This window comes from Callorhinus ursinus, unplaced genomic scaffold (assembly GCF_003265705.2).
Source record: "Callorhinus ursinus isolate GAN/ISIS: 27379988/994484 unplaced genomic scaffold, GSC_fseal_2.0 scaffold23, whole genome shotgun sequence".
In the NCBI taxonomy this organism is placed as follows: Eukaryota; Metazoa; Chordata; class Mammalia; order Carnivora; family Otariidae; genus Callorhinus; species Callorhinus ursinus.
In genome coordinates this window covers 20,382,504-20,398,665 of record NW_027397085.1, presented here as the reverse complement: position 1 = coordinate 20,398,665, position 16,162 = coordinate 20,382,504, and the positions used below count along the sequence as shown (strand labels likewise).

The following is a 16,162-nucleotide window of genomic DNA, read 5'->3' as shown; positions in this document are numbered from 1 at the left end:
TCAACTGGGGACCCAGCGGAATTTGTAACCCCCGTTGGCTGTCCGAATGGTGAAGGCATTGCCCTGGGGGAAAGCGAGAGTGCGGATGGTGCTATGACTGCGGATGGGGGTGCTGAAGGAGCCTCCCTCTTCCAGCTCACTGTGGCTCAAGTTTAGCGCGCTCCGGCTGCAGTCTGTGCGCAGCCCTCGGAAGGCGCCGTGCAGGTTCCCCGGCACGCCTGCCTTGCTCGCGGGCTCCGGCTGTAGCCGCAGCCGCTTGGGGTCGCGGCTCTGCAGCGCTTCGTCGCAGCGCTCGGAAATCTCCCTCAGGATGGCGTCCACTTCCGCGCAATCCTGCCCCGTAGCACTGAACAACTCCTCCAGGCTCCTTTTGGCTGTCGCCTTGAGCAGGAAGGGCTCGGCTGTCGTTCCGCAATCCCGGGACTGTGTGATCATCAGCTTCTACAAAAGATGGGGAGGAGCGCCAAGCTGGGGTCGGCTGGGCTCCCCCGGCGCTGGGCGCGCAAAGCAGACCCGGGCGCCTTTTCGAACTCTGCGGGTTTAGATGCAGGCTGCAAGGGGCTCCGCAAGCTCTCAGCAGCCACCGCCCTTCTCCCAACCCCGCTGGGTCCCAATACTGGGAACAGGGTGGGGGCTACACAGGAACATTTCCGACGTCCCGCAGTGTCCCACAGGCCCGCACCCCACTTACATCCAGCACCGAGGCCAGGTGCCGGGTCCGACTGGCAAGTTCCTTCAGTTGAACGTTCCGCTCTTTGAGCGAGGCGATCTCCTCCTGTTTCTGGGTCAGCGTCACGTGCAGCTGCAGGAGGAGACCCAAATATGAAGAGGTAGGCCACTGTGGTCGGTCTCATCTGTATACTCTGCATGAACTATACCAGGATCCTAACGTCTAATCTGGAACTGGGGACCCAAGGGCACTTGCACTGGTGAGAATAATAATCACTTTTGTTTAGTTGTCCTTTGTTTTTACAAAGCACTTAGACAAAATGTATCTCAATCTTCAGTGTAGTGTGGTGGTGAAGAGTATGGACTTGGGCAACAAGCGGATACAGGTTCTGCCTCTGAAGTTCTATCTTCCTATACCTCAGTTTCCTAACCTGTAAAATTGGGTAGTAAAGTAGTATCTTGTTCAGTGGTTGTATTAGAAGAAAAAGTAAATTGATTAGCACAATACCAGGTGTATAGGAAGCCTTCAGTAAATATGGGTGTCCCTATTAAAAATCTGGTCGGGCAGGATCATTCCCGCTTACTGAGGTTGGAAACCGAAGAGCCACTGGAGCAATGGTAGCTAGGAGAAGCACCCGCCCGCGCACTGTTCTGACTTACACTGGGGCACATTCCCTCTCCTGCAACCCCCATTTCTGCCCAGAGCTCCATACCCTGTCCCCAACCCAGGATTCCTGGTGGCCAGCCCAGTGCCCCTACTTGGTTATTCTCAACGAGCGCGTCCCCCAGTGCCCTCTGGTTCTGGTCGGCCACCTCCTTCCAGTACTGCTCCGGCGGGGGCACATCCGGAGGGCGCGGCGGCGGTGACTGCAGGGCCCTTGGGTCCAGCGGCGGAGAGAGACAGGGCCCAAATGGCAATACTTCGCAAGGAGGGAAAGGGAAGTCTCCACCGGCCAGAGGAGGCGACATCAAAGAGGATGAGTCTGAGGAAGAGTGGGAGCTAGGTTCGCAGCCTCAGACTCGTGCCCAGCTAGCTACAGGGACAAAATGCCATGGCGGGTGTAGGGTTTATGTGAAGAAGTTAAGTAAAGCACCCCTCACTCTGCAATCCCTACTTTTCCTAGGCCCTTTCTGATCTTCTTCATACACAGCAGGCGCTCCATATATGCCTATTGAGTTGATCTGAATTCAGTCTCCACGGTAGCCAGGGCAAACCTGCCCAAAGTCCTCCCCCGTCTGCCGTTCTGTACACTCCTGTCACCCAACATTTCCTTGACCACATCACAGAGTAGGGCTCCCTCTCCCAGAACTCGCACCCATAAACTGGGAAAGCGCTATAGATTTCAGCGATTCATCTTCCCCATTAGAAAGTGTGTTGTCTCATAAATATGAAAAAGCCTGACCCATTGACGAGTTACGATGTTGACAGGTGCTGGGTTTACCACCTTCGCGACCACGAAATCGAAATCTGAACTAGTTTGATTTGCGGAGTGGGGGGACACGCCCACCTCCCTTTATTTAACTGCGAGGAGACTGCACTTGCCTGCAATGAGATCATCCACTGTGTCTCTGAAATCCTGCAGATCGAAGTCCGGTGCAGTTTGCAGAGAATGGTTCTGAAATAAACCAGAGGTGTGAAAGAGTTACTGTCAGGTCCAGCAGGCCTAAAACACTTCCCAGACCGACAGTCGCCCTCCCGGGCTTGGCAGCGGGTGTGCACGCACTGTCGCTCGCAACCGAGCCCCATACCTGAAAATCAAAGCCCCATCCCAGGCTTGGAACCCAGCAGGCTTGCACTGCCATGGTGAGGAGCGGCACTCGAAGCAGGGACCGGGTCCCGGAGGGTCCTGAAGGGCGCCGAAACTGTGCGGGGCTGTGTTTGAGGCGGGAGTCCTTCGGCGCTCAGCGTAGTGGCCCCATGCCTGGCAGCCGGCAGTCCCCGCGCCGCCTCACTGGCCCCCCACCAGCCAACCAGTTGCCGCCGTGAGGCCCGAGGCGTCCCTCCAGCGTCCCGCGGAACCTCCCCTCAACTTACCTCCGCCCCGCGGAGGAGCGGTGCCCTAAGATAAGGGGGCGGGTGTGCGTAAATTCCGACTTGCCTCCCAAGACCTGACAGCGTGCAGGATCATCCAAAGAAACAACCTGAGGCTCTATATCCCGCCGAGACTCAGTCACAGCTAAACCACCTTCTCCCCATACAAGAAGGGAAAAGGTAGGCTATGATGAGGGGGCAGGGATGCTATGGAAAGTGCTTTTGTTTGGCCTGCAGCAAGGGTGGCCCGTATTGCTCTTCCGTTTCTCAACAAGTCGGAGTTTACTTTCTCCCTACACTGTGATGCTCCTCCTACATCTTGAGCTGGACATCTCCTGGGTTCCCACAATGTGCCTGGGTGTGTGAGGCAGAAGGAGACAGGAGGAGGCTGACAGCCCCGGAACCTTCTTATTCCCTTAATTCGTGGACTTTGAGAGTCGACAAAACTAACTCTTTTACACAGAGTCCCTATGTTAATTCTCACCCAATGTAGGAAGCATGCAGGACCCAGGAAGTGATTCCTCCCCCTTTGAAGAATCTGAAGCTCAGAGAAAGTGAATTGCCCAGTCATCCAACTCTGACATGGAATTGGGGCTCCTGTCCTAGAATGATGGGGACTCTTTCAATCTTCTTTCCTCCATACCTCATTGCCTCTAGCGTTGATCTCTTTTTTAAGAAGAGCCTGTCTTCCAATGAAGACAGCACTGGGAAAGAGGAAAGAAGTTTCTCAAGGCATATGGTGTGGGGGAATGCATCCAATATGCCCATTAGAAATATCTATTCTACTGATTTCCACTATTGTTGATTGATTCCTTTGTGTTAATCATACTCATCTACCCTAAAGCCCTTCTCTACTATTCAAATATTGCCGAGAAGAGGAACTTACTCTGACCCTAACCTTGAAGAAAGTACAAGGATCAGCTTTCCTCAAGGAGGAGTGCTTCAATCTGGGAGGCCTCAAGCACCAGTTAGGAACTGAAGCTGTAAGGGTGAAAGGAGCTTAGAAAGGGCCGAGGCAAATCCTGAAGCACAAGTTGTGTCCTGGTTGAAGGAGCCAGAAACCAGACTCATTTTCCAAGGGCTGAAAGGTCTTCCTCTTAGTAGAGATTTGGCCAAAACCCTTACCACAAGGAGCCTTGAGGCCAAGTCAGGAACTGGGGCCCAGGAAATGCTTCTTCCTATGCTATACCAGGTCTTTGGCTCATCCTGGACCTCAAACAAACACTCTGTAGTGTTTCTGCTCTGTGTTCACCTTACCCAGCAGGAAGGAGGCTAGGAATTTTGACCTGAGTGTGCAATGGCCAGGGTCTTTCCAGGGGCTCTTCCTCTAAAGGGTGTCTTTCCCTCTCTACCAGCTCTCTCTCCCCCAGGAAAAGTCCTGGACCTCTTGGGCCATCAGGCATGAGCTCTGTGCTTGAAACTTTGAATCCTACCTTCCCAATTAGATAAAAATCTGGCATTTTTCCAAACCACAATGGCAGCCAAAAAAAAAAAAAAAGGCTCATACAGAACGTGATGTGAAATTTAAGTTCCGAATACTTAAGCAAAAATTCAACAAGAGCCTGGTTGGTTTTCATGACTTGCAAAATAAACATGTTGGAGTAAGATAGTGATTGGGCCTCTGGGTCAGTTGAAAGATGCTCAAGTATTGTCTTTCCTTATTTGAGCATCCAGATCGAAAAAGAAAAACAAAATGCCCTCTGCAGGGCAATGCCCACTCTCACCCCTTGCCTTACCACTCTCTGCTCTTGTAGCTACCTACCCTGAGTCCATCTGGGCTCTAACCCAATTCTAGAGGCACTTAGGGGAAGCCTGGAAGGCTGTGTTCTACCACCAACCTCAGTTCTCTGAGGTGGTCATATCTTCTGGAGTGTTCAGTGCTGGACATTTCCCCCATGGAACCCGTGTCCCCAGGACCTGCTGCCAGGAAGCTGGAACTGGCACTCCTCCTGTAGGTTGCATCTAGCTAAGACCTCCTGTCCTTCTGGGCACTTCATGTCCCATCGATGAGCCAGGCAGGCTTCTGGCCTCCCACACACCAATGCTGGGAGGTTCCCTTATCAACTTGGGGAGTGTCAGCAGTGGCAAGTGTTAGAAGTGGGATGGGAGTAAGGAAATAAGTTTTTGAGGAAAAGAAAAAGTCAAATACCTCTTTGCCCCATGAGGGTAAGTGACATGAGCCTTTGGAGGGGCAGAAAATGACTTTTTTAAAGTGCCCCACTGCTGAAGAGCCATCTCTGCAGAGAGGAACATTTGCTGTCAGATCTCTTCCACAGTTCTTTGTCCTTCGTCCCTCTTCCCCTAAGTGTAAACTCTATTCGTCTTTCCCAGTCTTGATCGAGTAATTATCCGTCAATCTTCACACTCCTTAGATACCCAGGGAATGAAAATTGTTAGTGAATGGCCGGAAAGGGAATGTTGGGAGCACTGACAGGACATGTACCAGGTGCCCAGCGCTCCATTTTGTTCCCGCCTCCTCGCCTGGGTCCTCAGTGCTCAATCTCCAGCTTGCTTTGTCACAGCTCCAGGGAATAGATGGGGAGAACAGGAGACCCCTTACCTGGAGGGAAGTCCTCCAGGTGAGCCCCTCTGTCCCAAGTTGGTCAGAACAACTCTGAGAATGCGGCCGACGCAAAAGACTAGGAGGGAGGAAGAAGTTCCGATCCTCGGGGCTGAGATTCCGCCATGTCTGCCCCCACTAGCTACATCTGCCTGCGCTCCGGGCCTGAGATGAGCCTCTGCGGAAATCAACCCTGGACTCCAAAGTCGGAATTTGGGCTGTCCGAGGCCGCCGGGCTTCAGGAGTTAAGGGGAGGTACCTGCGAGGCGGTCAAGTCACCACTAGGCGGCGCGTCGGACCCGAGTAGCGACGAGCAGTCCGCGAGGTCTTGCAGGTCTATGGTGGTGAGGGCTGAGCGGGGAGAACCGGAGACACGCACGAGGCGGGCCCTGAGTCTCTCCGCCAGGGCTCGCCACTGGCATCCCCGCCAGGACATCGGAGCCCGGGGGAGAAATGTTCTTCTGAGCCGCGCGTGCCCTACCCACCCAGCGCGGGGAACCCGAGGGATCGCGCGGGAGCCAACCAGGCTCACCTGGCAGCGCAGCGGGCTCCGCGTCCGGGGGATCTTCGTACACCGACACTGGGCTGCCGCCGCTGCAACCAGGGAAGAACTTCCGCGGAGGGGCGAACTAGCCGGACACAGAAACGATGAGCATGGGTCAGCCCACGGGACCCAGGGCGTGCGGACCCTGCCCGGCACCGGCCCGCGGCCCCACCTTCCTCTCCAGCTTCCCGGGCTTGACGAAAGACCGGCCCCGCAGCTCCAGCATCCGGTTGGGGCAGATGCTGTCGAAGGCTCGGCGTCCCGCCGCAGCGCCTCCGCACGACTGCATCCTGCTTCCCCGCCCGCTTCCGCCCAGGTGCTGGTTATTCGGCAGCGGCGTCTGTGGCCGCGGCTGCAATAGCGACCCACAGTCAGCGCTCCGCCTGGCGCCTGCAGAGGCAGGCGCGTGGCCGAGTTGGAGGCGAGGGGTGGCTGTGAAGGTGCAGAGGGAGGGCCAGTGGAGAGGGAAGACTGCCGCGCGGGAGGGGCGGCTCGCGCCTGAGCGCCGGAGGTGGCGCCTTCAGCCCCGGACAATCTGCGCGCGGGCGGAGGCGTTAAACCCAACCTGGCAACGCGGCTTCCCCCGGGAGCAGCGAGCGCGGGACCAGGGCCCGCGAGCGCCCTTTTGGTGAGCGTTGGCGCCGCCGCCTCCCGGCAGCGCCACAAAAAGGGAGGGTGGACTAGCCCCACTGGTCGCTAACACTGGGTACCGCCTTTCCGCTTTTGGACAGCAGGGATGGAAAAGTTAACGATTATTTCATTTTCTTCCCACCCCAGCCATAAGGCACGAAATAAACGCGGAGTGACACTCGCCAAAGCCAGACTCCGGCATTTGACCGCCTTGTAGAATTTGGTGGGGATGTGGAACCTACCCCAAAACTACTCCCAGATTACAGAAGACCCTTCCCCCAAGGCGGGGGGCGCACTTCTGGTCTTGCCTCAAGGACTTGCCCTTGGTTTCTCTTGGCATGATGCCTAGAGCCGCGCCCGTACCCTAACTCTGCACTTTCCCGAGCAGCGACGCCTGAGTGCAGCCTTTAAGAGTCAATTAAGAAAAAGCGACATCTACAAATTCTCCTCCCTGTTCGGAAAATGCCACACTGGACGGTCCCAAATCCCCTAAAACCCCAGTCGCTTTCTCCCCCGAAAGCCTCATTTGGCCACCGCAGCATTTGGCCACCCTGGGCACAGCTGGCCTTGCTTTCTCGGCGGAAGTCTTCGCTGCCCTTCCCAAGACTAGGGCCTTTCCCAAGAAAGGACATCTCTAAATCCCTGGGTGAGGGGATCGCTCAGACCACTCTTAGATCTATCGAATTTGAACGGTCACCTGAAATTATCTTTGTAACCTCCTATTGGGCACCTTGTTTGTGTCTTATACCAAGTAGTAGTAATGAAAATCCTCTTTTTTTTAAAGAGGCATGGGGTGCCTGGGTGGCTCAGTTGGTTAAGCGACTCCCTTCGGCTCGGGTCATGATCCTGGAGTCCCGGGATCGAGTCCCACATGGGGCTCCCTGCTGAGCAGGGAGTCTGCCTCTCCCTCTGACCCTCTTCCCTCTCGTGCTCTCTATCTCTCATTCTCTCTCTCTCAAATAAATAAAATCTTCAAAAAAATAAAGAGGCATGATCCCCTTTTTTAAAAAAAGATTTATTTATTTGAGAGAGAGAGAATGAGAGGGGGGAGGGTCAGAGGGAGAAGCAGACTCAGGGAATCCCGACGTGGGACTCCATCCGGGGACTCCAGGATCATGACCCGAGCCGAAGGCAGTCGATCAACCAACTGAGCCACCCAGGCGCCCAGGCATGATCCCTTTTTATTTCTCCCTATTATCTGGATTAATAAAGACACCTCTTAACAGTGTTGGAGATGGTTCTACAATAGTAGAGCTAGAATAGACTTAGAGACTTTTTGACCTATCTATAAATTCAGGGACCTGGCTGGGGTGAGGGCAGGCAGCTAGAATTGGTATGGTATCGCTGATGGTGAGGGGCTCTGGCTTCAGGGTCAGAGTACCTGAGGATTGGAACCAGGCTCCACCAGATCCATGAGCCCCAGATCTTTAGGAAAAGCATAACACTGGGGCACCTAGCTGGCTCAGTTGGTGGAGCATGTGACTTGATCTCAGGGTTGTGAGTTCGAGCCTCACGTTGGGTGTGGAGATTACTTTAAAAAAAATAAAACTTTTTTTAAAAAATGGAAAATCATAACACTGACTTCAATAGAGGTGCTATTAAAATGAGATTATGTAATGCAACTGGTGCTTGGTGTGGATAAGTTGGATGTTTTTGATGTTGTTTTAAGGAGGCTTTTCAGCCGCTCTTCCAGCCTCCCACAACTTATTCTTGGCTTTGTTCTGATTCCTGAGTAGCCTAGTCACTAGCCAGTCCTCCATCCCTACCCATCTTCCCAGTCTGTAAGAGGAGGAGGGGAGCTCTTAGTTGAGTTTTGAGAAGATCTCTCACCTGAGACCATTCCTGATTTTACAGAATAGACTCATTTTTCTTCAATGAGTTCCAAAGTGTAGAAAAATAGGGGCATCGTACATAAAAATGTGGCAGAAAGAGCTGGAATAGCATGAATATATGACTCCTATGACTCACATATGATTCTGCAACCAACACACCCATATCCATCTTGGCTGAGTGATGGAGTAAATGCTGGTGAAAACAACTTCTCCCCAAAGTCACATTTCTGTAAAAGAGCCAGTGGCCCTACCGCCACCCTCAACAGTGGGTTTGAGGGCTCTAGATATTTGCGGACTTGGGTCAGACGATACAATTTTTCCTTCTCCTTTTCATCATCACAGACCCACTTCTCAAACAGCTTTGGGATCACCACTTCCCTATCCCTGAGCCTAAGTTGAGAAAGCTCCTAGGGGGCTGAACATTAACATAAGGGGAGAGAAGGGATCTGAGGGGCTCAGAGTAAGTGGTCCTGGTGCTGGAGAGTACCTAGAGGGTGCTTGGGAAGAGAAGTACAAGGAAGATTCTCTAAATTTGGTTTGAATTTGCTTGCTTTTCATTTATGCAAATTTGTCATACATTTAAACTGATCCTAAAGATAGAACATGACGGAGTTTGTTCCCGCAAAACTTAAGGTTTTTTTAATCTTACAGAAAACTTGAAAAGAGTGCAATGAATAACAGTAGGTTCACCTACAATAGCTAACATTTTTTTCCATATTTGCCTTCTATTTCTTTCTCCAATGTTTTTTTTTTCTGTGCTGCCACCAGTCTTCATTTCTTGAAAATTTGCTATATGCCAGGACTGTGTAGAGGGATTTGTATGGAACACCTCATGAAATCCATACCTCTGAGGCGCCTGGGTGGTGCAGTTGGTTAAGCATCCAGATGCTTGGTTTTGGCTGAGGTCATGAACTCAGGGTTGTGAGACAGAGCCCCGCCGCAGGTTCTTCACACTCAGTGCAGAGTCTGCTAAGAATGCTCTCTCCCTCTCTCTCTAAATCTTAAAAATAAATCCATAACTCCATCCCACCAAATAGGTTATTGTTATTCCTAATTCTACAGAAGAGACTCCTGTGTAGAGATGAGACTTGCTCAAGCACTCCAGAGCCCACTTGTTTCATCACTATTTTATACTACCTCAGGATCTCATTTAGGCTTTACAACAGCACTATCAAGATTGTCAGGCTCAGAGAAATGAAGATATTTGCTGGAGGTGACAGAACTGAGATTCCTCTGGGTCTACAACAGACTCACCACAGTGAGAATGAAGGTGATGAGACAGCTGTGGAGTTAACTCCAGCAAGCCTCGGTCTTTTTTTTTTTTTTTTTTAGATTTTATTTGACAGAAAGAGAACAGAAGCAGGGGGAGTGGCAGGCAGAAGCAGAAACAGGCTCCCCAAGGAGCAGGGAACCTGATGCAGGACTCAATCCCAGGACCCTGGGATCATGACCTGAGCTGAAGGCAGAGACTTAAGCTTAACCCACTGAGTCACCCAGACACCCTCGGTCTCACTTCTCGACTCAGTTTTCTCACCTGTGTCATGACTGGAGGCAGGGACTGTGCTGGCTCTCCAAATATGTGCTCTATAGTCTCTACTGAATGGAACACACTGAGTAGATAACACACCTACCTCGGGAAGAGGGTTTTTTTAAAAGCCTTTCTACAAACCTGTTAAGTGGGAGAAGTTGAGCAGTGTGGCTAAGGATGTGGCTCTAGACTCCCAATCACCTGCCTTCAAATCCTGATTGCTCTACTATTGCCCACCCTCTCTGGGGTCCAGGGCTCTTCTCTGAAAAATGGGATAATACATAGAGTTGTTGGTGGATTGAGACAATGAATGCTGACCACAGTGCCTGGTACATTTAAGCACCCAATGATGGCCATGATTACTATGCCATTGTTCTCCTGGGCTCACATGCGGCAGGTGTAAGACAAAAGTGAACTGTTGAACCAAGTCATCGCAGGGTAAATGGGCTCTATTTATCATGGCCACAGTAGCCTGCAAAGCCTTCATTTCCAACATGTTAGTTGTCAGAGTAGGTCTTGCTTTGCCCTAGCTAGTGGGCATGTGTGGTTCCCAGAGCTTCCCAGCTGGGCATCCTCCATGTCCCCACCCCTCTAGACAGCATAGACTGCTGTGGGTTCTATTCAGGTTCACATCCCACCTTCCCTTTGGACCTCTGGGAATGAGCAGTCCTCAGCCTCATAAGAGGGTCACGGGATACAGGTCTACAAGTGACCCTCTCAGCGACTGGCATCTCAAAGGACCTAGTGTTCCCACATAGATATCCTAATTACAGAGTGGGAGCCAGGGAGGCAGGACCCCTCCGTCGTTACTACCTGTGTTGCCCAGCTGCCCTCACCTTCCCTCCCCGCAGACAACACAGGCAACAGTGGCATTCAGACAAACCAAGACTGATAGCCTGTTTATTGGGGAAAGACTCAGGTCTCTCAGGTGCACTTAGCAAAATAAATAAACGAGGAGACGCTACTATCGTACACTATTTACAATCTGCAGGACGACCTCGGGAACAAGTGGGAATCAGGAACCCCTCTATGGACCAAGACCGCACTCTTCCACAGCAATGGGAGAGGTCCAGCCACTGGGCCGGGGTAGACAGGAAACCAAAGGTGTATTTCATTTCAATTTCGGCGACAGGCTGCACTTCTCGCGTATCTGGAAGGGCAGCATGTGAGTCAGGGAGGTCTCGTTTATGGCCACCAGTAGCTGCAGCTTGCCCAGGCAGTCCTGCAGTGCGGCCTCGGGGTGCCCGCCTAGGCTCAAGTCCACCGGACGCGGGAGCTGTAGCATATGGTCAGCCAGCGCCAGGCAACAGATGGCCAGCAGGGAGGGAGTGTAGCTGGCGAAGGCATAGTCGGCCAGGCTCAGCTCCGCCACCCCGCGCGCCAGGGCTTGCGCCTCCAGGGCTTCCGAGACCTCAGCCTGCCCGGCCTCCACACGCGCGTGTGTGAAATGCTCCAAGAAGAAGCTGATGGTTGGTGCGCCCAGGCTGAAGTGCAGTTTGTGCAGCACGATGCACTCGAGGTTGCAGAGTTGCTGCCGGGAGAAGGCACCGCAGCACAGGGCCAGGAGCTGCTTCACGCGCGGCGGGTGCACTTCCACCTGCAACACAGGGGCGCTCAGCCCCCGCAGCGCAGCATCCAGGGCCGAGGCCCATCCCAGGGTCAAACCCGGGAGAAAACCAGGACTCCCCCCATCCCTTCCAGCGAGACAGCTGGGCCTTCGCCTGTTACTTGCACTTTAATCACCTGGGGTGTACTTCCAGCGCAGTTTCTCTAACTACTGTCCAGCTAAAAAAAGGTTTGAGAAATTTTAAATATTTTCCCCCGGAGTCTAGAATAGCAGGGCTACAAAGAGCTGTTGGGATTTACTTCTGGGACACTCTTCACCCTATTTCTTTAGGGGCCAGCTGAAAGGACCGTTAGTAGGGAAGGTGGGGGGGAGCTATTGTGAAATTAAAGCTGTGGATGTATACGTTTGCAAATGCATGACAGAATGAATTCGGAGAGCCCAGCACTAAATCTTCTGCGCTGGAAAGCCGGGTGGTGGCCAGAGAGTGGCTGTCCCCCAGACCCCGCTCGGAGGTACCTGTTTGCAAGCGATGAGCAGGGACGTGACCCCAAGCAGCTGGAAGCAGTCTGCAGCCACAGGCGTGGTGGTAAGAAAGCGGTCCAGCGTGTTCACCGTCAGGCAGAGCGATTCGAAGGAGAGGTGGAACTGGCGGTGCACCGGGATCAGCCAGCTAAGCAGTTTACAGCGGGATTCCGCCGTGACCTGCGCGGAGGATCGTGGGAGGAGGACCGGTTAAGCCGCGGGCAAAGAGGGTCTGCAGAAGGAACCTGCCAAGAAAACTCAGGGAGCCTCTCTGGAGGAAGGCACAAAAAGGAAAAACTTAAAAGCGCTGGAAACTGGGAAACACTGGGACGGCGCTGCTGCACAAAGAGCAATGGTCGGGCAAGGAGCCGGAACCCTTGGATTCGTACCTGGCTCTGCGCCGCGTGTGTATACACATTACCTTGTAATCCTCTTGGCAATTCAGTGAGGGGAGAGGGCCACCACTTTGCAGATGAAGAAATAAGCTCAGAATTGTTAAATCACTTGCCCGGGGTCGGGAGGAGTCCTGACTCGAACCTAGAAACTGTCTTCACTCCTCTGCATTCTACCGTGCTCCTGCTAACCAGTATGGAAACTTCGGGCAGGTCACTTAAGCCATCTAGGCCCCACTTTTCTCCATTTGTAAAATGAGGCTGTTGGCCCGGCCCTCTAAAACCCCTTCCCGCTCGGACCGCGAACCTCCGTGCCCCGGGGCGCGTCGGAGGGCAGACGGAGCAGAAGAGGAAAGAGCCCGAGGAAGAGGAGCGGGGGTGGGGACCTCGCTCTCCCAACGCCTCACTTGTGGCTGCCGCGCCAGCGACTCCCGCGGGTGGAAGTGGCTCTCCCGCGCCTTGCGGAAGACATAGCAGCTCTGACCGTAGTCACGGAAGGTCTGTAGATCTAGCTGCACCAACTGCTGGGCAGGAGCGGGTAGGGGGCTGCAGCCTAGCGCCGCGGATGCTGCGGGACTGTCTGCCCCATCAGACCCGGAGCTGGGGGACTCGAACACGTCGCAAACACCGGAGTCTCCGGGGAGCGGGCACGGGTTCAGTGGCTGCAGCGGCTGTTTCCTCCGGAGGCGTGGACGCCTGCTCTTCTTCACCGGGGCGCGGAGGTTCTGGTCGTTGTCCCGCTTCCCAGCCCGGGCGGCGGGACTCACGAGACTGGTGGGGCAGGGGGTCACCATGGTGCAGCCTGGTGGCCGCTCTACGACTCCTCGCCTGCGACAAACCGAAGGCGCGCTCCAGAGTACGAAGTAAGCTGCCCAGAGCCGCGGCGAAGCCCTAAGTACTCGGCGGGCGCCTTCCCCCCTACCACACCCCCGGCTTCTCACTGGATGATTACTGAGCCGCACGAGGCCGCGCTTTTCCGGAGAAAGAACCGCTTGCGAGCAAGCTGCGGGCTGGGTGTAGCTTGCACCGCCCGCAATGGAGAGGAGGAGCTACGCCCGGCTGAGCGCACCCGCCTTGCACTGCTGGTTCCGCGCGCGTCCCGCGTTACCCAGGTAACGGAGCCGGGGTTGCGGCTAGAGCTGCGCCCGCGGCCGGGGGTGGGGCGGCGGCTAGGCGGAGTGAGCGCCGAGTCCCGCCGAGGGGCCGGACTGCTCCGGGGAAAAAAAAAAAGATTCTCGCAGCCGCCATCTCCGCGTCCTGGTCCAGATAGTCTCGAAGTGCGATCGCCCTTCAGGCTGGCTATAATCCAGGTCGGTAATTTGGTAAAGATCAGTGTCCAACCTTTCAGGGCTCCAACGAGAATTGTCAGTACAGTTTTCCTCGGTGACCCATACAAGCAATAATTCTAGTTCGATTGCTTTTGTAATTTTTGTTTTAGGCAGGACCCTAGGATCCAGTATCCCTCCTAGCGCTGGTCTCGGGGAGCAGAGCCTCCACAGGATCTTCTGCGCTGTGTATCTGGGAGCTAGTCCAGCCTCCCAGGCAGGCACTCATGCGCAAAACAAAAGACTGCCCCGTGACCCTCAGACAGCAGGTCTGAACTCCTGTAACCCTTGCTCCACACTTGTCCCACCAAACCCAAGTAAACGGAGCGGTTTAAGGATATAACATGGTTGGAGCGTTGCACTGCTAGCTTGATCGAATTCCTCAATCGGCCTCTTCTGTTTTAGGTCATTAGCTTCTAATCCTCTGCCACGGGTAGCTCACCCTTCCTTGGTTATTCCCTGCTCTCCGTTTCTGCTCCTTCAGAAGTTCACAAAAGTAGAGCTGGAGCGGGGGCGCCCAGGTAGGAGAGACGGGGCTGGACGAGGCAGTTTCCTCAGGACACTGCTGGTTTAGAACCTAGCCTCCTGCCCTGGTAGAAGTTGGAGGCCTAAGCCTGAGTGAATCTTCCTAAGGGGTACAAGTAGTATCTAGTCAGCCTTATGGGGAGGTCTCAGTGGCAGGAAACCCACAGACCCTCAGCCTGATGAACTTTCCAGAGGCACTCCCAGAAGTGAGCTTGTTAGGTGTCCCAAGAGCAGGTTCAACCATTCCCACCTGATTTCAGAAGAAAGCTGACAAATTTATGTCCTCAAATTGAAATCCCTGTCTCCAGAACTTTAGTTGGGTGTGGGGTGTTGTCTCTTAGAGATGCAGGAAAGAGAAAAGAGATGGATTTGGAGTTCTGGTCAGTTTTATTCCTATTTCCCTGTAACTTTAAGCAAGGTCTTTAGTCTCTAGACCTAAATAGTTTCATTTGTCACTTGAGAGATTAGCTAAGAACCACCTGTCTGTCAAGATACAGGTGCCAGGACTTGCTGTCTCCTCTCAAGCTATTGTTGGGGAACCATTATGGGGTGAGCAGTGAAATCTGTGCAGAGGGGTCAGCTGTCAGACTTTTTCCTTGAGAAGCTTTCTGGATGAGGAGGAAGGACCTAGGAATCCCGATTCTTCTCATCAGCCCAGATGGCCATGCAGGCCAGTGAAAAGAGCACAAAGTCAACTCCCAGGGTCAGAATTGTCACTCCCATTTATTGGTCATCATGGGCTGGCTGTTTACCTTCTTGGAGTCTCTGTTTCTCATTTGTTAAAAGTGGTTATTAATACTTGCCTTGAGGACCAAGTGAAATATGTCAAAAGCTCAAAGTCCTTTTTAAATATAAAACAGGGGGATTACATTAAAGCCTCCCTTGGGAAGTCAATATTCTCACCCTGGAGATACTCTGAAAAAGCAGAAGGATCGTTTTATCCACCAGTGGATGTGAGGCTAGTGTCTGTAGTTAGGGTTAACTCCCAACAGAGGGTGCCTGAGCTTTGTACTGATGGGTCTACTCCTCAGTATTTGTGGGTATGCCTGCCATGCCTGGTCCAAGACAGTGATCAAGGCTGCATGGGTCCTGGGGCTCCTGGCTGGCTTAGTCGGTGGCGCATGAGACTCTTGATCCTGGGGGTTGTAAGTTCCAGCCCCAGCTGGGCTGTATAGCTTACTTAAAAAAAAAATCCTTTTTTTTAAGATTTTATTTATTTATTTGACAGAGATACAGTGAGAGAGGGGACACAAGCAGGGGAGTGGGAGTGGGAGAGGGAGAAGCAGCCTTCCCGCTGAGCAGGGAACCTGATTTGGGGTTCGATCTCAGGACCCTGGGATCATGACCTGAGCGAGGGCAGATGCTTAACTGACTCAGCCACCCAGACTGCCAACCCCCCAAAAAAACCTTAAAGAAAAAAAAAAAAAGAAAAGGCTGCATGGGTCTTTCCCTCATAGAGCTGACACTCTAGTGGGGCAAGTGAAGAACCATGTGACACATTTAAAAAATGATTATGATAGAGGATCTGAGTAAAATACAGGATACCCAGTTAAACAAATGTCAGATAAATTTTAGCATGAGTATGTCTCAAATATTGCATGGGACATTGCAGTACCTTGTATGTACATTAAATGTTTAGACTTTACCTTAAGCCATTGAAGAAGGCTTACCAAAATAGAATCTGTCTTTTGTTTTAAAAGATTATTCTGGCTGATGTGTGAAAAATGGATTGTAGGGGACAAGAGTGGAGGCCATTTAGGTGCAGTATTTGTGGTATGAACAATACAGTGCAAGTGAAGGCCGTCTTATTTTCCCTATGAAGGGTCTTTAAAGTTAATTTTTCTAATCTCTCTGGGACCTGGGTGCAGTGCACCTTTAAGGCACTAGGTAAATCTAAAATACTTTAAAGGTGTAGAACCTAATTAAACCCAGGCATCTGTAATGAAAGCTGCTTAACCATGATTTGGCCCTGCTTATTTTCAGGTGTGATTTTTGAAATCTGCAGGATGAATAATGGAACTGAAGTTATCTTGTTT

General features: G+C 52.7%; 2 protein-coding genes and 1 long non-coding RNA gene across 6 annotated transcripts in view; 1 reads left to right on the top strand and 2 right to left on the bottom strand.

Moving 5' to 3' along the window:
- Window positions 1-6,094, bottom strand: MCIDAS (multiciliate differentiation and DNA synthesis associated cell cycle protein). Its single transcript, XM_025892332.1, has 7 exons — window positions 5,978-6,094; window positions 5,794-5,890; window positions 5,521-5,612; window positions 2,213-2,285; window positions 1,429-1,652; window positions 692-802; window positions 1-441 (listed from the first exon to the last, which is right to left on the bottom strand). Exons 1-7 carry the CDS (start codon window positions 6,092-6,094, stop codon window positions 1-3), a joined length of 1,155 nt encoding a protein of 384 aa, XP_025748117.1.
- Window positions 6,095-10,719: 4,625 nt separating this feature from the next.
- Window positions 10,720-13,070, bottom strand: CCNO (cyclin O). The gene is made up of 3 exons (XM_025892342.2): window positions 12,684-13,070; window positions 11,879-12,064; window positions 10,720-11,392 (listed from the first exon to the last, which is right to left on the bottom strand). Exons 1-3 carry the CDS (start codon window positions 13,068-13,070, stop codon window positions 10,907-10,909), a joined length of 1,059 nt encoding a protein of 352 aa, XP_025748127.1. The 3' UTR covers window positions 10,720-10,906.
- A 345-nt stretch (window positions 13,071-13,415) lies between these two features.
- Window positions 13,416-16,162, top strand: part of LOC112839491 (uncharacterized) — a 47,500-nt gene continuing 44,753 nt past the window's right edge. For all 4 annotated transcript variants that reach the window (XR_012382094.1, XR_003212217.2, XR_012382095.1 and 1 more), the window contains exon 1: window positions 13,416-13,586. This is a non-coding gene — a long non-coding RNA (uncharacterized lncRNA). The remainder of the gene's footprint in view (window positions 13,587-16,162) is intronic.